Source organism: Furipterus horrens, unplaced genomic scaffold, assembly GCF_987537825.1.
Source record: "Furipterus horrens unplaced genomic scaffold, mFurHor1.1.pri manual_scaffold_7, whole genome shotgun sequence".
Classification (NCBI taxonomy): Eukaryota; Metazoa; Chordata; class Mammalia; order Chiroptera; family Furipteridae; genus Furipterus; species Furipterus horrens.
In genome coordinates, this window is record NW_028327177.1 from 116,196,752 (window position 1) to 116,223,584 (window position 26,833).

The 26,833-nt window shown below is 38.1% G+C and overlaps 1 protein-coding gene across 4 annotated transcripts in view; it reads right to left on the bottom strand.

The window, feature by feature from the left end:
* NEK11 (NIMA related kinase 11) overlaps positions 1–26,833 on the bottom strand; it is a 207,561-nt gene that overhangs the window by 110,200 nt on the left and 70,528 nt on the right. For all 4 annotated transcript variants that reach the window (XM_090283006.1, XM_090283003.1, XM_090283007.1 and 1 more), the window contains exons 4-6: positions 24,045–24,163; positions 14,293–14,357; positions 13,165–13,291 (exon numbers count right to left, since the gene is read on the bottom strand). In XM_090283006.1, the coding sequence (XP_090139132.1) occupies positions 13,165–13,291; positions 14,293–14,357; positions 24,045–24,163 (311 nt within the window). The remainder of the gene's footprint in view (positions 1–13,164; positions 13,292–14,292; positions 14,358–24,044; positions 24,164–26,833) is intronic.

A 26,833-nucleotide genomic window follows, 5' to 3' on the forward strand; every position in this document is an offset into this window, starting at 1 on the left:
TTAATAACAGAAAGAAAAAAACAAAAAACCTTTAACTGCTCGAAAAACAACAAATACTTATCTAACTAATCCCTAGGTGAAATTAAAAACTCCAACATGAGTAATAAGATATTGTTAACTAAATGTTAATAAAGGTACAAAATATTAACATACTGAATGCAGCTAAAATAAATTATAGCAAAATTGAAAGTACTAAATGCATATATTAGCAAAGAAAAACGTTTTTAAACATCTATAATTTAAGTCAGCTTGAGAAGATAGAAAAATAACAGCAAATCTAACAAAAAATATTGAGGGAAGAAATTTAAAAGGTGAAAATAACAGAAATAGAAACAAATAGACAATAAAAATAAAACCAGTAAAGACTAATAAATTTAATAGACCTCTAGTAAGACTGATGAAGAAAACAAGAGGAAAAAACAAACAGATTAACAGGAACAGAAAAGTGTAAAACACTACAGATTCCACCAGTATTAGAAAGTATTAAGATGACATTATAAACGTGTTTTTCCCCAATAAAATTTGACAAATGAGATGAAGTGTGAAGTGTTTGGAGAGGAGGTTAGAGCGTGGAGGGATCGAGCAAAAAGGATAAAGGACTCATGGACCTGAACAACAGTGTGGTGATTGTGGGAGAGGGGAGGTAATAAGGGGGACAAATGGTAATGGAAAAAATACAATAAAAAATAAATTTAAAAAATAAAATAAAATTACTAAAAGGATTATATAGCAAAAAGTATAACTCACCAAACTCATATAAGAAGAAATAGAAAATATGAATAGTTTTTTATTTAGTAAATGGATAATTATTTTAAATTATAATTTAAAAGTTTTTAAAGTTCTGCTCACCCCTCATACAAAAAAAGTCCAGAGCCAGGTGGCTTCACCGACAAATTCTTCTAAACATTCAAGAAATAAATACCAGTCTTAATCAATCTCTTCATTTTATAAAGTCAGCATAATTTTGATACTAAAATATAATAAGGACATTACAGGAAAGGAAAATTATAGACAACTTTTTGTGAACATAGATTCAAAAAAATCCAAATACACATGCACACATATTACAAATAGAATATGAGATACCAAGTATATTTTATTTAAGGAATACAGGGTTGATTTAGTATTTGAAAATCAATCAATAGAAAGTACCTCATTATAGAAGAAATAATTCTATCATTTTGATTGAAGTAGAAAAAAGTATTTGATAAAATTCAAACCTATTTGTGTTTTTAAAAAGAAGGAAACTCTTAGCACACTAGGAATGAAAGGAAACTTCCTTAATTGGGTTTTTCAAGCTATCAAAACATATATTAACTATTATGCTTATTGGTAAAATATTCATAATTTACTTTTATTTAAAAATCAAGAACAAGATAAGGATGGTTACTATCACCACTTCTATTGAATATTGTAATGAAGGTGCTATCTAGAACAATGAAGCCAGAAAAAGTCCAAAAATACATATAAAGAACAGAAAAGAAGACAAACTATCACTAAGCATTTCAATATAATTGTGTATATAAAAAGTTAATTTCTATAAGCCTGCAACAAACACACTTTAAAAATAAAATTTAAAATGTTATTTATATTAACATCACACAACCTCATATACCTGGTAATAAATCCAATGAAAGGCATTCAAGACCCTATACTGCAAACCACAACACATTGCTAAGAGATATAAAAGAAGACCTAAAAAATGGATGAGATAGAGGGATATATCTACATTCATAGGTTGGAAGATTCAATATTATGAAGAAGTCAATTTTTTCCAGAATGATCTACAAACCTAACTCAAATCAATCAAAATACTAGGAGACTTTTTTTTTTGCAAGAATTGATAGGTTGACTCTAAAATTTATATGGAAATGCAAAGAGATAAGGATAGCCAAGGGAACTGAAGAACTAATTTGGAGGTCTTATATAACCAAATTGCAAGATTTATTACAAAGTTATATTACTCCTGAAAGTGTGATACTGGTAAAGAAGGAAAAATAAACCAATGGAACAAAACAGAGGGATCAAAAACAGATCCACACATGTTCAATCACTTGATTAACACTAAGATAAACTAAACTGTGGTGGAGAAAAAAGTATATTTTTAACAAACTATGCTGGACCAGTTGAACGTCCATGTAGAAGATAATGTATGTGGACTTATCTCACAAAAGGCAGATGCATAAAAGTCAATTACAGGTGTCCTAACTGTGAAAAATAAAGTCATAATGCTTTTAAAAGAAAAGAAGAGACTATCTTCCCGATCTTGGCACATGCAAAGACTTATGAAACAATAAAGTTAGGAACTGATAAAATGGACCTCATTAAAATTATGGATTTTTACACATGAAAATACTCCCTTTAGAATGTGAAAGGGAAAGTACAAGTGGGAGAAGACAATTCAAATATTCATCAATGACTGGTATCAAGAATATGTAAAAAAAATTAATTAGTTAATGAAACTATCACAAATCAATAGCAAAAAGGAGAGAATTCAATAGAAAAAAATGGGCAGAAGACTTGAAGAGACACTAAATTGTCCCAAATCATGAGATGTTTAACATTATTAGTCATCGCAGAAATGAAAATTGAAACCACAGTGCAGTAACACTACACACTCAACAGAAAAAAAAAAAAAAAAAACAGAAGAGATTGGGCACGTTGCGGGTGGAATGGCTGTAGATTCTTGAAAAAAAAGACAATATCAAGTCAGTACTTGTCATACTATAAAAAAAGCTTTCTTAAAAAAAAAAAAAAGAGGGGGGAGGGACTATACATTACCAGTAAAATATAATCATTACATTGAACCAAATACTTTTACCAGTGTGGATATATGTAAAATATCTGTGTGCTATGAACTGCCCCGATATACTTACTTATTTTCCCCAAAGAAGAGTCCAATTCAAACCTCTCTTCTGAGGATCTGATTCAGCCTCAGGGACTCAGTCTCTTTCAGGACTTGGATTAGAAGCCAAACAAAGCCAGACAATCTCTCCTGGCTCTGATAGGTTCGAAGGGTTAGATGGGAGCAACAATCTCTGACCCAGGACATTCTGAGCTGTCTTGGCAGCAGACTATTATATTGTCTTACCAATAATACAAATGATAATAATAATAATTTTAATAATAAAGAAAATGATAGCTGAAATTTTAATGGTGTTTACTACAAGCCAGGCCCTGTTCTATGTTCCTTACATATTTTAAGTCATTTAAGCATTCTCATAACAAACTTAATGAAGCAAGAACTATTATCACTCCCATTTTCAGATGAGGAAACAGTAAGATTAGGTAAATTGTTCAAGGCTCCATATTAAGTATGTAGTGGAACCAGGATTCCAACACAGGCTCCCTGGGCACAGAGACATAGACTTCATGCTACCCCACCTCTCCGTACTGTACGAAGCAAAGCATTTCTGATCATGAAGGACTATCTTGAGTTGGACATCATGACTAACCCCGATGAAGCCTTTCAAGCAGGGGCTGACTTCCCAAGCTTACCCCAACTTCTATCTGGAACCATAATCCACCTCCAAGGATATCTGGAGCCTGAGACAAGCCATGCAGGACATCAGACATGGAAAATATAGGACACAGAGAAATGGGACCCTCTGTGGCAAAAACAAAGGCAGGCAGGCAAGTTTGGCTTTTGTTTTGCTGTTGCTTGTCAGGGAAAAGGGGTTGGTTAGTGGTCTTTTAAGCACAGGGAGTTGGTCACAAAGTCAAACCCTGGTTTTATGAACACATAATTCTACCTGAGCTATATCTGATGAATATACAGTTGACCCTGGAAAAATCAGGGGTCACGATTATATGCAGGCAAAAATCTGTCTATAACTTTGACTCCCCCAAAACTTAACTATAGCAGTAAAGTAACCTACTGTTGACTGGAAGGCTTACTGATAACATAAATAGTTGACTGACACTTTTTGTATGGTATATGTATTATATACTGTATTCTTACAATAAAGAAAGCTGCAGAAAAGAAAATGTTATTAATAAAATCATAAAGAAGAGAAAATACATTATTTGTTGAAAAAAACCCACATATTACAGGACCCATGCTGTTCAAACTCATGTTGTTCAAGGGTTAACTGTATCAATATTTTTTTAATGTGAAATTATTTGGGTAAACAGACTACAGAACAGCTAGAGGCTAACTCAGTCATCAATTAATACAAGACCATTCTCTGTTTTGGAAATCCTCTGAGCTACAGTGAAGGTATGCTGCTTTCCATTTACCCATTTCACTTTGATTAGTGATATTTACTTGCACTTAAGCACGTTATAAAACTTCATTTATCAGCCAGTAATTATGGAAAGGGACCTGCTATGGTCCCAGTGCACCTGCCTGGAGTGGGTACCGATAACTGAAACAGGAGACAACCTGAGTACAGAAACTACCATGACACTCGGGATGAAAGATTTTTTATTACCCCATTATCAGTTTTAAAATCTAGCTAGTATATATACTTTTATTCTAGTAACTATACATCTATGTACCTCTGGTTTTTATTTTCACCAATTTCCAAGCAGACATTTCTATATGAAAATAACTGTAACATCTCAAACTTATCATTTCCATCCCTTTTGAAGACATTCTCTTCTTTGGCTCCCGGGTCTTAAATATGGCAATGTGAAAGCAAGGAAAAGGGTTGGAGAGGTGAGTTGAAAAAAATCAGTGAGAGGGACACTTTGCTTAGAAGTCTATGAGTTACATTCTTTTATTTTTTCAAAATATAGCCAACTGTGAAATAAGCAAATAAATCCCTGGGGGAGTGAATGTAGTTATGAAAGGGAAGGACGGGATCAGGTGCATGTGAAGCATATTACATCTGAACGCGGTAAACTTGCCATCTGTTCAAGTCCACCAGAACTGCCCAAAGGATTTCTGAAGCACAGGCTGATAATGAATTGCAAATGTAACTCAAACTTTTTGACTTGTCTCAAAGTAACTAAATTTACCCTTTGAAATCTGCTCAGACTCTGTCAGGAGAAGCCACAGCAATGCATGACTCTGGTTGGTTGGGAAAGCTATATAGATCTTTTAAGTAATACATATTTTTATCTGATGTAATTGAGGATCATCCCAATATCCATCTGGAAGAGAGTATACATAATTTAAGCAGTTGAATAAATAGAGTAACAGTGAAGAGGAAAACCAAATGGCATCCGCAGGGAGGCTTGCATGCGAGCCCTACCCCCCAGGCGGTCTATGACTCAGCCTGGGAGAACTTGCAAGCGAGTCTCGCTGACGCCAGCCTCGCTGACGCCAGCAGCTGCATGCAGCTCCTGGTGGCCAGGTCACAAGTCCTTGGGAACAAAGGAGTCCTAAGGGACTGTGTCTCCTTTCCCATAGTGATAACATCTGAGATGGAACAGACCCTTGTCACTTATTACCTTACTTTGTAGTTTATAGATAAAATGTAGTTTAGTATTGTAAGCCTAATAGTTTAATCTCTAACCTATCCGCAGAAGCTATGCTGCTCCATAATCACGTAAGGAATGTACACATATACCCTATCGATTCTATTCTTAGCAACTTTTGTAAACCAATAAAAGGAACGGCTGGACTGCTAGTCTTTGCTGACGGCCTGAGCGAGCTACAGCCCTCCGTCCGTTGCTGATCATTCTGCCTGCCAGAATTTCCTCTGCATCTCCAATCCATAAATTACGGTAACAAACAGAAATTTAAGCGTAGTGAGTTTTGCTTTAGTGTGTGTTACTCTAAATAAAAGTCTTTACTTAGGTGAAACTGAATATAAACATAAACTCCATCTAAATGTAATGAAATACATTGGTCTGCTTGAACTAATATTTAAGAAGCAATATTTCACAGCAACAGTTATTAAGGGCCTATCATGTTCCAGAACCTCTATCAGTTTTTCCCAAGCTTTAATATGCATATAAATCATGCAGGAATTTTGTTAAAATGCTGACTCTTGAGTATTTTGGGAAAAATAGCAGCTGCATTAGAAGTATTGTTTCTGGGTCTTTCTTGAATCTCCAAGTAAAACAGAGAAGAGCTAGAAAGCAAAACCAAAAACCATGGCCAACATTTTCAATAAATGTAGGCGACGATGTGTCTCAGACCTCAAAATACAAGCAAGCGAAGACAAACTGCAATCACCACGCAGTCCACACAGTATCAGCATCTCCGTGAGAAGAAGCAGAAGGAATCAATGAAGTGACACAAGGACCCCCCCCAAAAAACTTCAAAATATCCAAAAGTACTCACTGAAAAGCACAGTGGACCAATCTAAGAACAGCAGCCGACACTGGTATGGGTCCTGCCCAATCCAAAAGCTGGGTGAATGCAAGAAAACCCCAGGGTAAGAACTGCAGGGGCTGGAGTAGTTCTATATACAATTATTAGTGCCATGTTTCCCCAAAAATAAAACAGTGCCTTATATTAATTTTTGCTCCTAAAGATGCGCTAGGTCTTATTTTCAGGGTGTAACAGAACTCCTAGGCTGCTCCGATTGAAACAGAACCCATGAGCTGTTTAGTTAGGGGACACCGCCAGAATTATAATTCTCAAGACCAGAGTTTAGTGAAAAGAAAAAGAATTGTTTATTTGCACATAGTTCTGCCTCCCCCTCCCAGACCTGGCCAGTCTTAGGAAAGTTGGAAACACCGTTTCCCTACTTCCTAGGCACAGTTCAGCTTTACCCGTAGCTGCCAATCACTCAATTCTGATTGAGGAGGTCCTTTCTGTGCTGTGGTGCCCTCCAGCTCTCAATGCAGGACCGCCTGGATTCTCAGCCTCCTTGTAAACTGCCTTCTTCCTGCAAACCGCGTGGATCTCCCCTCCTTCTCAAAACCACATGGCGAGAGCCTCTTAAAGCAGCCTGGAGGCCTCCCTTAAAGCAGCCTGGAGAGACCTGCTCCTCCAAGTCACATGGAGGGAGCGCGCGAGCTAAAATGTCCACAGCTGCTTATATATCCCTGACTGCATCCTCTGACGCAGTAGGTGTTGCAATCAGTTCTGACCATTCACAGAACCCTACACAGGCTCTGTAGGCTCCTTCCGTACCATCCCACAGGCCAAGACCCCTCCAATCTTCCTGAGCCTTGGAAGTATCAAAGCGGATCTTTGTACAACAAAGTTTCCAGCCACTAGCCCCAGGCATGCAAAGGCATCCTGAAAGCTGCTTTCTTTTCCCTATCTCCCAGCCGCAAACTCTGGGGTTTGTTTTTGGACTCCCCTGTTTCTGTAACAAGGGGATGTTTTATTTTTTTCCATGAATAAGAATTCACACTTATTGTTGAACAAAAAAATCAACATTTATTAATATACTGTAATCAGGTCATCACAAACATCAGCATAACCAGCCAAACTCTGAATTCCATCAAGAATTTGGGGGGAACTGTAGCAATGACTGCCTCTAGGTCTTATTTTAAGGGGAGGAGGCCTTGAAAAAAATTGCACAAGTTCTTATTTTCAGAGGATGTCTTATTTTCAGGGAAACAGCGTAGCTACATGTGACCAGTGAGCACTTGAAATGTGGCTAGTGTACCTGAGGAACCAAATTTTTAAAAGAATAGTTAAAAGGAAAAGTAAATGCTCTACTTCTACCATAACTTCCCAATATGCTATCATGTTTTGAGAAAAATCCATAAAATTTTAGAAACAATTTTGGGTAAATTTCATCCTGCTCTTACCAGCCCTTTCTAATTACTTTCTTCCACAATTGAGCTTTATTTTACCATATTTGAAGGCAGATCATCTCATCCCCCTCCCTGGCTGTGGTCCCATGCCCTCCATACCATAAGAATTTGGCCAATGAAAGATCTGAAGACAGGACCAACTCTGGGGAGAAAGAGGGATATGGAGATCACAGGGTGGCAGAGGAGAAAATAACAGGGAAAGGTTTTTCTCTCATCTTTAGCTATTCTTTGGGTCACCATCACAGATTCCATATGAATCATAAAATTTGGGAAATGAACATGGACAGTGTTCAAAGTTGGGGTGTAGGGAATGAGTTGGCAATAAAAGTAATGATCAAAGCATCCTTCCCTTCCCAATTGTTATTTACTCAGCCACTCCATAAAGGTTGAGTATGGAAATAGTCTCCCCTGTTTCACACTGATTGAATGGCTGCATTTCAACGGCTTTAATAATCTTTGACAGTCTCCACAGGATCCTTCAAGATGGACAGAGCGTCAGAAGCAGCAGAATGTGTGAAGTTAATAGAGGCCTGCCTATCTCCCTTCTGTAGCTTCCACCACCATCTCCATCCTCAGTCTGCTCTGTTTACCTCACAGTTGCCTGTATTTCAGAAAAGAAAAGAATGCAAATCATAGACTTCAAAGCAAAGTGTCCCTCTCACTGATTTTTTTCAACTCACCTCTCCAGCCCTTTTCCTTGCTTTCACATTGCCATATTTAAGACCTGGGAGCCAAAGAAGAGAATGTCTTCAAAAGGGATGGAAATAATAAGCTTGAGATGTTATAATTATTTTCATATAGAAATGTCTGCTTTGAAACTGGTGAAAATAAAAACCAGAGGTATATAGATATATAGTTACTAGAATAAAAGTATATATACTACTAGATTTTAAAACTGATAATGGGGTAATAAAAAATCTTTCATCCTGAGTGTCATGGTAGTTTCTGTACTCAGGTTGTCTCCTATTTCAGTTATCGGTACCCACTCCAGGCAGGTGCACTGGGACCATAGCAGGTCCCTTTCCATAATTACTGGTTGGTAAATGAAGTTTTATAACATGTACTCAAGTGCAAGTAAATATCACTAATCAAAGTGAAATGGGTAAGTGGAAAGCAGCATGCCTTCACTGTAGCTGAGAGGATTTCTAGAAAAAAGAATGATCCTAATCAAAATTGATTACTGAGTTAGCCTCTAATTTTTCTATAAACTGTTTAGCCAGATAACGTCACAGTTCTGGAATGGCAGCATGAGAAGCTCAGCAGACCTGGTACCCAGTAAAAACAACTTTAAGTGGTGAAAATTACCAAACACCCCTCTCCCCCCAATAACTTAAAGTCTCTGAAAACCATCTTAAAGGCATACAGTAAATGAAAAAACATTTATTCAAAACAATTACTAAACCTCGGTAAAAACAAGACTTTTGGCACTTGAGCCTCTCCCCAATTCAGTGTGAAAAAAACCTCGCTCTGAGCAGGTGTGGCCAAGAAGACAGGGCTCCACTGGTTGATGCTAAATGCTCCCCCCTTTCCCCAGCAACTGGTCATGGCCTAATATTGCTCTCCAGATGGGACAGGTTTCTGACATTTCTCATCTCTTCCCCACCCCAACTCTGTGCTGCAGAGGCTAAATTCTAGGCAACTGCAGTCAAGATATTGAGAGTTCCCTTCCTCTACTCAGTCCCCTCTGATATGATGGAGGCTTTACCTCAGAAATGGCAGGAAGGGAATACTAGGGCCCCCCAATCACTGGTCACTCTTGCTCCCGCTCATTCATAGGGTGGAAGTTCCATGCCAGAAAAGGCAGCCAAGAAGACCAGAGACTACTGCCCCTCCCCAGTACTCTGCTCCTAAGCAGGAATGTCATTCTAAGAAAAGTGAGCCACTAACCCTGCTTCCAGAGTAGTAGCTCAGAGATTTTTCCCAGGGCTGAGGCAGGCCATAAGAAGAGAGAGTTCAAAAGCTCTTCCCAAAGGGCCTGGCTTTATTTGGAACCAACTGTGGAAAATTCAAGCTCTCAGAAACAATGGAGATTTTAGTGGCATGAAATTAAGAGGAGATTGGTAGCTCTGTGAGTGAAATAAGCTAAACCATAGGCTAGCTGCTTTACCAGAGAAAGAGATGGTTAAAAAGAGCCAAATTTCAAACCTCAAAGACTGACCTCAAAAACTACACCTATAGAGAGGCTCAAATTTAATTAGGAGAGACTGGAGAGCAATTTATGCCCCAGGGAATTATGGAAAAATAATAGAGCAATTAGTTGGCAATTAGTGGAGGCTAACAGCTGGGTGTTATACCAACAGCAACAGCTGAACTGAGAAAACAGGGAAAGGGAAGTCAGAGAGCCCTGCTAAAACCACTGTCCCCCAAAGGCTAACTGTACACTTGTCTGACATTTCTGCCCAAGATCCTTAAAGCCTAACTCCAATGTTGGGTGTGAACTATACTCCTCCAGTGGCCTCTACCCAGCCAACCCCCATACCAGATCTCTGAATGACACGCTGAGAGCCTCACAGTACACTCTGACACCCCTACTAGTCCCGCTACCATTACCTCCACTTAAATCACTGAAAGAATAGAGTGCCACAAGATCAAAGAGCCATCTGGTTGACCTCTCACAAGATAGGAAAGACCAGCAATGAAATATTGTGTTCAATTATAGTACTATTCTTCCAATAGTATTTATTGTCCCTTAACTGTTTGTTTCTCTACCAAAATAATAAATTCTAAGTATTCATAGTTTAAATCAATTTAAAGAGCTGGCCTAGGAACCCAATTCATATACTGTATTTTTTGGGTGTGTGGGAGAAAAAAATGTTCAGCAATTGTTTATACAAATCAACAATGTTTAAAGTATTTTTTTCAGATAACTTAATTATCCTCGCTTTCTAAATAATTGTTTATAAACTTCTGGAGCCTAACTCACTTTTAAGAGAGACACTTCCCATACTTGATTGCTATAAATAAATAAATCCCGAAAGGCTTAACAGATTGCAGAAGGAGGATGAGGTTACGTATGGGCAAACATTAACAGATGAAAATATAATTAGTATTATATTTAAGTATTATAAATATAATATGTACAGCTATTAGTGCTAGAGCAAAACACCTGTCAATTACTCACAAGTTTATCCAATCCTAAGAAAATATTCCACAGTAAACAGATGCTACATACTGAGACTCAGAGAAAAATTCTCTGAATCTAATCTAATTTTTCTAAGAGTATTTCCCAAATATTACTCATCACACTTATGTATCTGCCACTATAATTAATAGTTCTGTGTTATTCTTTCCACTTTAGGTTTGGCTGTAGGAATTTCATCACCAGATAAGCTTGTTTTAATTCAGATATGACCAAGGGGACTTCTAAATTCATAATAAGGTGGTTATGGGAGTCAGGATGATGATAAATCCTTAGCTTGTACTTGATGAATAATTAATAATCTCCATAAGGAGAGCTAACCTGAAGCTTGCAAAAAATATATTAAAATTCTCCTGCATTTTTATATTTGGGAGGTTTGGCCTTGGCCTTTGAAGTTTTGCCTTAGATATCATTTTTGTAAGCCTAAAACATTGGAGCAATACTGTGTGGTACTCCTATAATTCTTTTTTTAATTTATTTTTATTTTATTTTGTTTAGAGAGAAGGGAAGGAAAGGAGAAGGACAGGGAGAGAAACATCAGTGTTGAAGGGAGAGATCAATAGGCTGTCTTCTGAATGCGTCTTGACTGGGAACTGAATCCGCAACCCAGGCTTGTGCCCTGACTAGGAATTGAAGTGGCAACCTTTCGGTTTGCAGGACGATGCCCAAGTCACACCAGCCAGGGCTCCTATAATTCTTCACACAATACTTGGAGAAGTTTTCTTTGTTTTTGTTTTTAAAAAGAAGGCATACTACTGGGACAAAAAGACTACACTATACATTTCCCTCTGTGTGTTCTGGTGCCCAGGTTTTCTAGGAGACACACATCTGATCTGGCAAGCAGATGTAGATACATGTCAAAATGAGCCAGCTTTTTGCTACATGTAATTCCAAATGCTTAAGTGAGGGCTTCATAAATTAATTTACCTTAATTCAAATGACATGATGTAACATCTTTCTGAGATATCATGTAATCTTAAATCATGAAGAAATTCTATATTTGGAGCTATTTTTAAATGTCCATAATAATAAAAATACTAAGTATGAAGAAAGATATAGGTATGTAACTCAAATTCACTCCAAAGCCCAAAAATGTTTTCTCAATCTGAAGAAATGTGCCCCAGAAAGAGTAAGAAGACTTCCCCTGAGGGTTAGGAATCCTGTCACTGTTGATTTTACACCCCAAGACCTTTACACAGTCACTGGCAAATAGCAGATGCTCAATAAAGCAAAATTTAAAAAATACTCATTCCTCTGAACATATCTTTGTGTTTTGGTCTATTTTTGTTGTTGATATTGTTTTGAAAGGGCTAGGAGAAGGTTGTGATAGAGGGAAAGAATGGTAGTTAAGTTGGAAAAGACCACCAGGAAAGAAACAAGGTAACAATGAAAAACCACTGAAGAACCTAGAAGTGAATAATCACAAGAGTGAACTGAAGAGACAGGGTGGATGGGGATCTGCCATAGCCAGAGCAAGTCTTGACAGTGTTCGCTCTCCCTTGTGCTTACTTTTCCCTACCCACGAAAAGGTAACATTCTGCTTTATCCTCTTAGAGGAATAAATGGGGCACAATCTTTCACATGGCTCATCTTTGAAAGCTCAGAACTAATTAAGTTGATTTTCATATAATAACTATTTATGTAATTAACAAGCTCTCAGCAGTTTGTCCTTTCCACTGTAACTAGCCCAAAATTATGTAAACTTCCTCTTCAAAGGAAAAGAAATTTTCCCCAAATAGGGTCTATTTCTAACAATAGAATACAATTTTTCATATGGTTTCCACACTGAGATTTAAACTGGTCCCATGACGGGGAAGGAGAAATTCCTTCCGTACAAGAGATCAGAGAAACTGAGAAATCTAAGATGCTGCTATCGCTGAAAACACATAATTTTTAAATTTAAGTTTACCCTTAAAGCTAATACCTTTAGTTAAAAGTCTTAAAAGCAACAAGAAGAAAAAATAAAGAAAAGTTGTCCATTCCTCACAGAGGTAGAAATTAACCTTAAAATAAAATAAAGCAGTGTTTAAGATTACAAATGCTTTATTTAATAGGCTAGCAGAAACCTATTAAAATGTATTGTTATTATACATTAAGAACTTACCCTGTGGTTCAAAAAGAAAAAAGCCAAACCAAACAATTAATCCAGGAATAAAAAGACTTTTTGAAATCAATTTAATGGAACATATCAAGTTCCAAATTTAAAAACCGTCTTTTACTTTGGTCACAAAATGACTCAGATTTCAAAGGGATAAAGTGAACAGATGTAGTAAGTGAACAATTCTCAAACCAGAGCACACTGTTCTCTCAGGACAGCAAATGAGTAAGTCAATCCGACTAGCCCACTGCCCACTCACCAGATGTCAGATTTCGTGTCGTAGCCTTGGTGTTTCAGAGCCTCGGGACTCATATAATGGGGAGTTCCAGTTAAAGTGGTGGCTAAATCACAGGATCCCATTAAGAGTCGAGAAACTCCAAAATCCCCTTGAAATAATAATTAACTTTTATGAATATTTTAAAAAAACGAAAAGCAGCCCTGGAAATTAACAACTGAGGATCTAATGTGACAATTTCAATATGCAACAATTCATACCATTTTTGAGGGAAGAAATGAAATATGTTTTAAATTACACAATGCTGGTGAATAGCTTTAAAAACAAAAGCCTTATGGGTGAAAGAAGACATTGATCCAGTCAACTAAATTATGTAAACCAACTCCTTTATTTTTAGAATTCTGAAGGACCAGCAACTTGAAATAAAAAGCTATTTCAAGTCTGAATAACAAGAAACAGAATGGTTTTGAAAGGGCTCAATATAATGATTCGCAATTTCATCTGAGCGGGGAGAGTTTGTTCTTCATTTACAATAAAGAAACACTTTAAGTTAAAAAGTTGAGACCTTTCAAGAACATGACTATAAAAATTAGAATTCATCAGCTTCTCTATACTTGCCTAACTAGTTGCATGCTCTTAATGCCTTCTTTCTCTGAGAACATCTTGCATGAAGATTAAACAATCCAATAACAGTTATGAGCAGAGGTACAATTCTGAGGTAGAACAAGAGGTTAACAAAAGCATTATATCAGTATTTTATTTTATTTTTTTATATTAGTATTTTAATTCTCTGTGATAACTGCTGATTGCTTGTGAAAAAATAGGCAGGGAAATCTGTAGTAACTGATCAAACTAGTAAAACAAGTCTAACAACTTGCAAAGTGTCTGGTATGGAGTAGGAACTCAAAAAATACTAGTTGAATCTATAAAGTATGCAGCAAATGTCTCATACCTCAATTTATATCGGATGATCAGAGACAAAAGAATTGGGTTTTATTGGCCCCAATCAAATAACAAAAATTTGAGAACTTTAAATAAACCAATGTTTACTCTGATACTCGGAAGTACCATAATACTTCAATTTGATATATTGATAACATCTAAATAGTATACCCTCCCATGTTTTTGGAATACATACTTTAAAAATCTTACCAATTTTAAGTAGATTATTTTTCAGAAATATATTCTTTGATTTTAAGTCTCGATGAAGTATCCTCCTAGAAAAAGGCAAAAAAATATATACAACTTCATGCAAAATGTATTACTTTTAAATTCCAACATATATAATATATAGGGGTATATATGAAGTAATTAACACATAAATATACATTCCCATACATATGTCTTTAAGTGTTTAAAAGCTACAAAGCCACAACTTTTTCTTGTTTCTGTAAAGAAATAGAAGTTTAAAAAAAAACAGTTTTAATTCATAACATGTTGTTGAGAAAAAATTGAGATGGTTTCAACTATTTTAATAGGCCAGGTGTTACTGTGTTTTTGTAGCATGATCTACATATATTCAGCAATCATATACTTAGTTTTGGACGAATTATCACAAAGCTTTATAACCTCTTATATACAAGTTATTACATATTATAATATATAATATGCACATCAGAGAAGGAAAACTCTGACTCCAAAAAACCTCCGCTGCCTTGCGGCATACCTCTTCTGGGGAAAGGCTAAGGGAGTAAACCCCGACAGAAAATCCGGAGCCGGAGTCCCTAAGGCGGTTTGACGTTGTAGTCAACACCGGCAACTCCTGCGGCGCACCTGAAGCCAAGCTGTATCGACTCCGTCTTTCCCTTGGACCCTTCAGCTGCGAAGAGAGGGGGGGTCTGCTGCATGGGCAACAGCAGACCCTCCATATCACCCTGCCCAGGCTCTGTAGCTTCAGCTTCACTGGAGAGGACACTCCAGCGTCATCGCAAGATGTCGATTCAACACGGGAGGAGACAGATACCGTGTCACTCCCGAGTTGGACTGCACAGCCATTCTCGGCGGTGCAGATAGACTCTTAAGAAGCTACACCATCGTCTCTCGAGACGGACGGCTGCCGCCGCCGACGATATATAATCTATTATACATATTATAATTCAGGTTTTACATATTTGTGGAAATAATGTTGATGATGAAATTTAATAACAGGTAACATTTATTAAGCCTTACGATATGTCAGCAATGTAAATTATGTCAGTTAAGACTTCTGTTTCTGGAATTATGGTAAACCAAACAACCTGAAAATCTTTGCCTAAAAACACCTAAAAATGTTAAAGTAAGTATACAAATATCTTCACATATGCATAGTTGAGCCCACAAGAAAATAAAGCAAATGCTGAGGATTATACAACAAGAAAACCTAGGGGATTGTACTTGTCTTGGTAACTGGCTTTAATGGCGTCACAGAAACAAGAGCCAAGACATTGAGTCCATGTAACGTAATGTGGAGAATTAGAACTAATACATATACACATAAAAGCAGAATCCTATTTGTGGTCCATACCTTAAGTAAAAAGACCGCTAAGAAACACTCCCAAGTAAACAAAAGGACAAAGAATCTTTGACAAGCTAGGGTATTTATCAGGGGATATGATTGCTGGGTTAGATACATAACTGGTTAATACCCAAACAAGGCCATAAACCACATCCCAGAGTTCTGTTTTATGGAAAAGAAATTATTTGTATCTCTTATGGACAAAAATATTCAAGTTAACCTCTGCCTCTATAGAGTTATAAAATTTCACAGATGACAGCAAGTTAAATCTGGCACCGCACTAAAATAATACTCAGTAATTTCTTTTGCCTTTTCTGAGTTTTAGGGGAAAAAAATTGACACCAATGAAACATAAGGGAAGTCTGCTGGAAGCTTGCAGGAAATATTCTCCAATTCTTATAAAAGACCAGAAAAGAGGGTGACATATGACCCTGTTAGCTTGTCTGGCCTTTGGCACTGCGGTGTGAAGGCATGATCCGAGGCAGTGCTCCAGCCATCTTGGTAACCATGAGGGAGCAGCCTGATGACCAAAGCCAACCATGCTGAGAATGGGGGTAAGGAGATAGAAACTGCTTGACCCCCTGGGGGTACCCCTGAGCCACTGGAGTTATTTAACCAGCCTCCTTGGACACTTCTTGTTAGGTGAGATAATGAATTTTCTTTATTGTTTAAGCTGCTTCTGTTACTTGCAGTTAAAATCATCTTAAGGTCACTTGGTCCCTGCAGTTGTTGATTCTAGATCCAAGGAGTGGATATTGGTTTCCTTTAGCTACAGGTAGCCAGGAGGTCAGAGAGTCTAAGGGATTAGAATTTGGAATAGCAATCTAGGGAGTCTACTAGGAAACCAGGTATTTATACACTTGGAATAAGTAATATATTCAAGAGAAACTTATCTGAAGATTCCTAGACTGGACAATAGAAAATGAGTTACAGATAGTAATACATCAACAGCCCTCACATACATAAATATGTGAATATATTATTCAGAAATAAATATTTTACCAAAAAAAGGCAAATTATGTGAGAAAGCAGTTATGAAATGTAATTGGCTGGTGCCATGGTGATGAAATAATAAATTCTATGCAACAGATGAGCTATCAAACTATTTGGTAAATTTTTTAAAATGATAATTTATTGACTTTGTGGTCACAGTAAACAAAAAGAGTCCTAGGAAGAAAGTCTTATCATATACTTGGTTAATATCCTTTCCTTTGAAGTATATAAAAATCAAATCTAAGTAATAACAAGGTGACTAGTAATATAGGCAACTTATATGGAATCTTTTTTCTAAAAAGCTCCAACTAGCTCTCTGTCTATTACCTCATATGTCCCACACTGTATCTGTAGAAGTGGTAGGGGTCTCTTTCATTTTTCAGATTCATGATGCCCAAGAGAATTAAGTGATCTGTTTACGATAAGATGGCAGTTGTGTTCAAATACACTGTAGAGCTACTGCTTCTGTCTCCTCTATCAGGACCTTTTCTACATTAGTTAGCTCCCAGAACCACAGTAAAGAACAGTCTGTGGAGACAGAGTAAGTGTTTCTCAGGACCCCGGCCAGAAGAAGGACTGTGGGGAAGGTACAGACGATGTAACCTTCATCTCTCCTCAAGCCCTTATCTTAATAGTTCCTGACACATCAACTCCCTTCCCTACAAGTCTGTCCTTCACCTGGCAGGGTCTCAGGGCAGATCTCAAACCCTTCTTGCCAAAGCCATTGACGCAAGCAATGAATCCTTGGTGACGCATGGCCCAGGCAGCTGCCATCGCTGGTTTCTGCCATGTGGCCTCTGTCCTGGACTCTGAGGCACCTGTCTTACTTCCCCTTCAGTGCTGCGGGCCCTCATGGGCATGGATAGTCCTCTGTGTGGTAAGTCAGGATGGAGTCAGGTCCTCTTCCAAGGTAGCTATCGCAAACACAGCAGGACCTGCCTACCTGGCCCTGGTCTCCTTGAAAAAAGTCACCCCAGAACATCCTCAAGAAGTAGGAACCAGCCGAAAGCAGGAATCTCCAGCAACACCACTGACACTGCAACCCCATCTTCAAAGGTAGCGCACCCCACCTCTGATATATTTTCTGACCTGGATTCATACTACATTAAAAATAAACTGCTCTTGCCACCTTTCAGGGGATATCTTAGCCATTGTAACAGAATACTGGCTGGGGAAATGTGTCGGAAGGTAGGTGATGAGGCAGTCATCTTAGGAAACGTTTCTCTGTGCTGGTTACTCCTCCACTGTGAAAGCACCCAGATCAGTAAGGCCTCAAGGTCCCCAGAAAATGGGCTTTCTGCACAGCAGCTGTTCTGTCCATCTTTTTAAAATCTAGGCTAATTGAACCACACTTTCAACAGAAATGAGGGTTTTTTGGGTGGGGGGGATTGTTTGTTGGTTTGGTTTGGTTTTGTGGTTTCTGTGTTAGCACTGGGGGCAAAAAAACAAACACCAAGACATTGTCTCTGTCCCAAAGGAGTTCCCTAATGCCCAATTTGCTGTGGCATCTATAGAAGATGATGTTTCAGATTAGACAATTATTTAAACCATAGAGAAGAAAGGCTATAGGATTTCACTTTCAGAGAGAATAGGGTTCTAGCTTTCTCCAAGATTCCAAAAGTCCCTCAATACTGAAGCAGCCTATGGAAGCTTGGGGGAGTTGGTAATGAGCCTCAGGATATAAACACCTTTTGAAAAAGCTTAGATCTGTCTGGGCAACAGAGGCGCTAGCCCATGGAGAGGAAGTTTTAGTGGTACATTCTCAAGATAGCTTTTATTCAACTGTGAATATCGTCAGCTTTTAACATCGTTATTTATGAGTGTATAGTTTTAGAATATTATGAATGTATAAATAGACCAAATTAAAATAAGTTCAGGAATTCTCCAAAGGAGTCAGAAAAAAAAAATTTCTTCTATAACCTCATTTTTCTTAGTTTTTCTAGGATCTTCTTTATCTCCTCTGCTGCTACAATGTATTAGTCAGGGGTCTCCAAAGACATAGAACCAATAAGAGATAAACAGATATACGGAAACAGAGATATAAAGGTAGAGATGAGATAAAGTTAGTGCTGGAGATTTATCATGAGGAATTGGTTCACACAATTACAGAGGCCGAGAAGTTCCTAGATCTGCAAGTTGGAGCCCCATAAAGCAGTCTGAGTCTAACAGCCTGAGAATAAGGAGAGTTTCTTGTCTAAGGGCAGAAGATGAGATCAGATGTCCCAGCACAAGTAGTGAGGCAAAAAAGGAAAGAAGTAAATTCCTCCTTTCTCTGCCTTTTGTTCTCCTCAGGCCCTCAAAGGACTGAACGCTGTCCAGCCATAGTGGGGAGGGAAATCTACTGAGTCCACTGATTCAAATATTAATCTCATCCAGAAACACCCTCACAGAAGCAATGTTTAATCTGAGCACCCATGGTACACTGAAATTAACACATACAATTAACCACCACATGCACTAAAATAATTGGCAAGGTATTTGCAACAGAGGAGCCAAAACTCACTTATTCATATGTACTGTTTCCAAGGTAATCGTCTTCCTTACTCAATTGTAAGCAATCTGTGCAATTTTCAAAATACATTTAATGTATATTATAGACAATATGAGAAAAAGGCTGGAATGATGCTTTTTAGTTAGATTTATTTATATTAGCTATATTTTGAAATATTTCAATTAACAGCTGAATGAAATACTGTAATAGGCTGTATTCTTGTCCCCCAAATATTCAAACCTCTGCCTTGCAGTGAGTATCCCTTTGGGAGGAAGAGGCATCCCCACCCTCTGACACTGGGCTTGGTCATGTGACTTGCTTGGTCAATGGCATGTGAGCAGACAAGGTGCCTGTACTGTCTGAGCACAACCTTTAAGAAGCCATTGAGTGTTTCTGATCACTCTCCCAAAGCGAAGCTGCTCCTTCAGTGTGGATACTGGAATGGGAAGGACATACAGACCAGACTCACAGCTGATCTGCAGCTGCCAAAGGCAACATGACCAAGAAATAATTGTTGTAAACCACTGATTTGGGGTTTTGTTAGCACAGCATGACTCCCTTCAGCAGGAATGAATTTTAGGGCCACATTCTCAGGTAGCCTTTAGTGACCTGTGAAAATTCTTATCTATTTACATCATTATATATAAGTACCTAGCCATATGTTAATAGAATCATTATTCTGGATTTAAATTGTTTTAAAAACAAATAATTAAGATAGTTTGTTTCCTTTAGGAAACATATTTTAGACCTACAGATATTAAATACTGAAAACTAACAAGTGAAAAGTAGATTATATATTTCTCATCAGCAATAACATAGCATTTCTCCACTTAAAAACTATTCTGGAAATTGGATCAAGATGGAGATACCTGCCTCCCCTTTCCACCCCAAATTCCAGAAAATATGAGGAATTTTTCATAATAGGGCCAGAAAACTGTAGTTATATAAGGGCAAAAATTTTTGAAAAAGCTCTGAAGGAATGCAAAAAGAGGAACCCCAAACCTAAAACACATACAGAAGAAAACTGCTACATTCCTCTACTCCCAGCAAGGACTGGTTCAATAACAGTCCCCGCGTGGCTTTTCTCACATCCCCATCTCACTCACTGGCTTCTGCTTCCTGAGATCACCTCCTAGATAGGCTTCTTGTAACCCTGGTTTTGTTTCACAGTCTGATATTGTAGGGTCTCACACAGACCCGTCTTGGTGTTTCCCCAATATCGGGGGCTTCGTTCTTGCTCTCCTTCTTCCTCTCCCTCTCCATCTCCCATTCTCTCTCCATATTCCAGCCAGCACATTCACAATTAAACTCAGCACCATTGTTTAAAATCTGTCTTTCCAACTTTTCACTCATCCTTGGGTGATGAATCTTGGCTTCATTTTTGACCTTCTCCTATCCACTTAATTTCAAGTCCAGTCATTTCAACTTACCAAGTTCACCCTCATCTTTGCACATCCTGCCCACTGCTGCCATACTGTTTTTCAGGTCTTACAACCTCATGTGTGGATATTATAAGAGGTTCCAGACTGATAGCCCATGTTTCCCTCTCTCCCCTCTGTAATTTATCATCTAATCTTCCTGAAGCTCTGCTCATATTACAGCTCCACTCCAAAGGTTCCTGTGGCATCAACGTATGTACTACAAAATCCCTTGATCTCAACCTACCTTTCCTCACAACTTCATTCATGTACCCCGCAAGCCTTTCCAGCTGAACCACTCAACTTTCACCCTAAAAGTTCTCCCTCTGTTCCCTATACCTGGAAAGCTCTGACCCATCTTATATCGTATTCAAAACCTACCTTGGGTCAAATATCACTTCTTCAAGAAGCCTTCATTGAGTCTCCCAAATAGAAACATGGTCCCTCTTCTTATCTCCTGTGTCACCTAAATTATACTTTTCTTTGCATTCTTATCACTTGTTTTAAATTAGAGTATAACTTACATTAAAGTGCACAAGCCTTATACTTGATGAATTTATCACCCTTGTAATCCACCCAGATCAACATATAGAATATTTACAGAATCCCGGAAGGTTTCTTTGCATCTCTTCCACTGAAAAGCTTTTCCCAGTCTATTCTCACTCACTTTAGATTAGTTTTGTCTGTTTTTGAACTTCATGTAAATGGAGTCACATAGTATACAGTATTTTGCATCTGGCTTCTTTCATCCAACATCATGTTTCTTAGACATATATAGGTCATGCATATCAATTGTGTATTACTTTCAATGCACAGAATTCCATTGTATGACTATACCACAATTTATTTAACCATTTACTGTAAATGGATATTTTTAAATCCTTGTCCAAGGATATGTTTATTGATTTTAGAGTAAGGAAGAGAGAGAGAAAGAGAGAGAGAGAGGGAGAGAGAGAGAGAGAGATAGAGAGAGAGAGAGAGAGAGAGAGAGAGAGATCAACAGGTCGCCTCCCATACATGCCCCAACTAGGGATCGAACCTGCAACCTAGGTATGTGCCCTGACCAGGAATCAAGCCTGCAATATTTTGACGTATGGGACAATGCTCCAACCAACTGAGCCACCAAGGCAGGGCTAAATGGACATTTCTTAGTGTTTTGACTATTACAAATAAGCCTTCTATGAACAATTTTGTACCTGTCTTTTCTTGGACACAGGTATTTTTCTTTTCCTTTATTTTAAACATTTTTATTGTATTTTTTCCATTACCATTTAGTCCCCTTATACACCTCTCACCCCCGCAATCACCACACTGCTGTCCATGTCCACGAGTCCTTTCTCCTTTTTGCTCCACCCCTCCACCCTGTACCCTCCGCACCTTAGCTGCCATCCTGCTCTCTGTGAGTCTGTCTCTATTTTGCCTGTTAGTCCAGTTTGTACACATATGAGTGAAATCATATGGTATTTGTCTTTCTCTGACTAGTTTATATACAGGTAATTAATTTTCATCTGAGGAAAAGAATTAATGAGTCACAAGATATTTGAATGTTTAGCTTAGGAGGTACTATTAAACATTTTTTTCAAAATGGTTATATTAATTTATACCCTAACAGCAATGTAAGAGTGTTCCAGTAGTTCCAAATCTTTGCCAACATTTGTTATTATTGAGAGGTTTTTTGGCCCTTCTGGTGGCTATGCTCTCATTTCTATATTGAATTACAACCACAGATAACATTTATACCGGGCTTAATATTTAGCAAACTTTTAAAATGTATATCTCAATGTGTATTCTCTATAGCCATATAAGTAAGCAGGGAGGATCCCATTATTATCCCTACTTTATAGATGAGAAAACAAAGACTCAGAAGTTAAGCAACTTGCCCAGGGCCATAATAGAGTATATGGTAGAGCTACTCAATCCTGTATAGCCACCATGATACATGGTTTATAGTTATTTGGGTCCATGTTTATCTCTACTAGCTTACTAACAGCAGTTTGAAGTTAGGCCCTTATATTTAATCTATCACTATCTAATAAATGAATAAATATACAATTTTAATATAAATATAAAAACTTTATAATTGGTTATAGTATCATAATGAATAAGAAGCACCATCAATTTGTTATCTGAATCAAAGGATGGCATTTCAGATCCACAGTTCCACAAATATCCAAATATTTAAGCCCCATTTAATGGCTTTCTTGGAAAGTTGAAGGACTTTTAAAAACTTAAATCCTCTCTTTGAAGGGTTATTTTAAACTCTCTTATTTTAACTAGTACTAAGTAGAACCAAATGTATCAAAAATATTGGGTTCCTAAATGAACCAGATTTCAGTTTTGTTGTTTGCACACAAAACACCAAAGTTAGCATCTTTATATGTGTTGTTTTCCTTATGTACAAGCTAACGCATATGCCATTCAATAGTAAAGAAAATAAAAGATACACTACAATATAAACTGTATGTACACAATGTCCTACATTTAGCAGCATTGAGTAGTTCATTAAAAAATTATTTGATGTTCTCTTATTATTGTCTCTTAGAATAGTTTTATATCAACCAAAAGAGTGTTAGGGGCCATCAATAAGTCAATGGTTATCTGTACCATGGAGCATGTGTTCCAGAAGATCCCTGGCAGAGCACAGAAAAACCCGATTACTTTTTCCGTGATCAGAAAACACAGAGGACACATTGAAGTTATCTGACATCCATGGATAGGCAGACCTTGGTGTGCCCTGTAAATTTCCCCTTTGTTCAAGAAGAATGTCACCACATGTTCTTCCCACGCCTAAGTCGAAAGTTAACATAGACACCTCATAATATCCACTTTCATTTGTCTAAGTATGCTCATCTTCTTAAATGTGTTCATACTATTGTATGGGTCTGTGAAACATTCTAGCATCTAAAACTTCTTAAAGGTTTTAAAATAAATTTTTGAGCCAGACTGTAAATATAAATTATAGACTATTGAATTCATAAAGCATACCTTGACCACCTTTTTTAGATATTTCATGTCAAAAGAGACTTTTGATCTGAGTACCAAACAGTATCTTTCGCCTGAATTACTTAGTTCATCTTGAAAAGTAAACTCCGTTAAATGTGTACTGATACATTCCAAGGTGACCATGCAATGCATTTGCCACAACCTAAGGTATTTATAGCTCAAGGCTGTTTAAGATATAATAAATTCACAGCATGCTGAAGGTATCTGAGAATCATTTGTGAGTCACAGGATATGATCAGACATAGTGAATGTGTTTAATACAATTTTCTGTCTTGTACTCAAGGCCAACTTGACTTCTAGAACAACAATAAAAAGCTATTCAAGTAAATCTTCTACATATAATCATTCGACAGTTTTCTCATGAAAAAGCATATTACAGATGTTTAACCATAGTCATTTCCCTTTTGGTCTTACTTTCTTTCAATTCTACTCCCCAAAATTTCATTTTCAAGTTCAGTCATGCCTATTTAAAGAAACCCTGTCCCTCAGTAACAAATGAACATACCTTTCATGCATGTAGTCAACTCCAAGCAACAGCTGGATAAACCATTCTATTATTTGACCTTCTGAAAAAGTTTTTCCAGCTTCTTTACATTCCTGAATTTTACAGTCCAGATCTCGGCCCTGAAGCAAAACAGCATAATTTATCACATTGTTCTTCAGTTAAAATTTTAAATTCAAACTCTCAAATACAGTTAATATAAAACAGTCACTGTTATTATAAGAAACCGAGGGCATGCTGTAAACTCTGTAACTATCATCAACAAAGGTTCACTTTTTGATCAAGCTCTAGGTAGGCTCCTTTGAGCACTCTTCTCAGCCAGGCCTCAACCTTATCCTATAAAGACTTGAATAAACACTAACATATTTCTAACAGCTCAAGGCCACATACCTAGAATGGACCTAGTCCCCCTTAAAGTGCCTGCCAGAGAAAACTCAAGGATGCCAAAAGAATTGACTATTTGTTCCAGGCCACACCTCAAGATAGGACCCCATCTCCTGGTTTCTGTGGGAAAGTAGGAGCCTAACTTCAATACATGCCAGTTAGCAAACCCAGATATATATACATGGAACAACTGCTTCCTGCTTTTTGTAACTTTTCACTTCCCTGACTCTCAGGCCCCCTCTGTCCCTCCCCTCCCCCATTCTCCATTTAAGTCATCCAGTCACCTCTGTACATGTTAGAACGGAGCTCAGCTCTTTCCTCTACTGCCAGTAGTTACTAAAGAAACTGTTTTCACTGATTTAAGTAATATATGGCAGTATTTATCTTTTACATCACTCAAGGACAAAACCATTCTAAATGAGTTTTATTTTCATTAATTACCTAAATATTACCTAAAAATTTATCTGTATTACATTTCATTACATATTTATATGTACCAATATAAAACTAGAAGAAATTTCCTCATGCATAGTGTTTTATATAGCAATAGAACCCTAACATGTATACAAATTAAAAATATAAAGCCAATAAAATTCAAATTAATGATATTAATATAAAGTAATGATGTGTCGGTGAAACTAAATTGGTACTTACATTGTGTACATAATGCTGGCTGCTGGAGTATAGATTCTTTTCATTTTGGCGTGCCCAGACTAACATGTACCTTGGGTTGACTTAACCGCCCTTTTCTCTATTTAACTGTAGCAAAACTCTCAGCAATACAGCAACTGTTGATTTATGTGGGGTCCAAACACATCATTTAGTCAGTCTCTGTCCTACCACTCACTAGAGATAAGTAAAAGAATAATATTTGCTGACAAAAAAGAATCGTGATCACAAATAACAAACATCTAAAATTGTCTGGCAGAGTACGATATAAGGCCCCTTCTCAAGATGGCGACCCAGGTAAACACAGCTCTCCCCCTCACTCAACCACATCAAAATTACAACTAAACTACAGAACCACTATTATTCAGAACTGCCTGAAATCAAGCTGAATGAAAGTCCTACAATTATGGAATTAAAGAAGAAACCATGTCAAGACTCATAGGAAGGGTGGAGACATGGGACAGGCTGGTCCCGCACCCACGTGTGGTAGATATAAATCAGGAGGGATATCTCAGGAGTGAGAGGACCAAGCCCTACACTAGGCCCCCCAGCCCAGGGTTCCAGTGCCAGGAAGATAAGTCCCCACAAGCTCTGGCTGTAAAAACCTGTGGGGATTGAGATTGTGGAAAAACCTGCTGGACTCCCTGGCAGTTCCTCTTAAAGGGCCCATGCATGAACTTACTCAGACCTTACCTCTGAGCTCCAGTGCTGGGGCAGCAGCTCAAAAGCCAACAGGGCAAATGGGGAAGAGCTGAAGTGTCTGCCATCAAAGTGAAAGCTGGGAGACAGCATTTCCCGAGACAGAGGTGCTGGCAGAGGCTAATATTCCTTTGATGAGCCCTCTCCACAAAGAGCTGGTAGGCAGGTGCCACATCTGAGACTCCACTAACCTCATTCACACTGTTTGCCATGCCCTGGTGATTCCCTGAGGCTCCACAGAACCCAACTTTCTGCCCCCCCCCCCCAGGCTGCTTCCAGGGGCTTTTCTATACAAAAGGTTGGTCTTGACTAAGCTTCAGATTTTCCTAAATCCTCTCAAACAAGCAGCAGCTGGCCTCAGTGTGCCCTGTGCCTATTGCTAAGTGGCCCTAGGCCCGACACTAGCAGTAGCTGCCTTGGTTCACAGCTTGTCCTCACTAGGGCATCTCTGAGCCCAACACAAGTAGCAGCCATCTGCAGATTGCTTTGTAGCTTATTCCAGGTGGCCCCAGGCAGAACAAAGATGGTGGTACCTCCCAGGAAGCCCCAGAGCCTACACACCCAGTGGACAGCTACAGACCACATCGAGCACCACCACCCAGGCATCTCTACAAGTGACACACTGAGGAGTGGACTCAGTGGGCATCAGAGCACCGATGAAGTAAGTCCTGATCTGGGGAGTGGGCCCCTGCAAAGTTGATCCTCCACAGTGGTCAAAGGTTGGTGGTCAGTGGTCACAGCCAGTCCTTGAAGCTGATCAGCCTGGTTAAATCCCTCCCAATGACCTGCCAACAGCAATCAAATCAATGATATGGAACATAAGACAGCAAAAAAACAACCAATCAGAGCAACAAGAAGAAAAAAGAATGCAAAAGAAAGAGGACAGTATAAGCAGCCTCTGGGACAACTTCAAGGGGTCCAACATTCAGATCTTAAGGGTGTCAGAAGGAGAAGAGAAAGAGTAAGAAATTAGAAACCTGTGTGAAAAAATAATGAAAGAAAACTTTTCTAATTTGGTTAAGGAAATAGATATGCAAGTC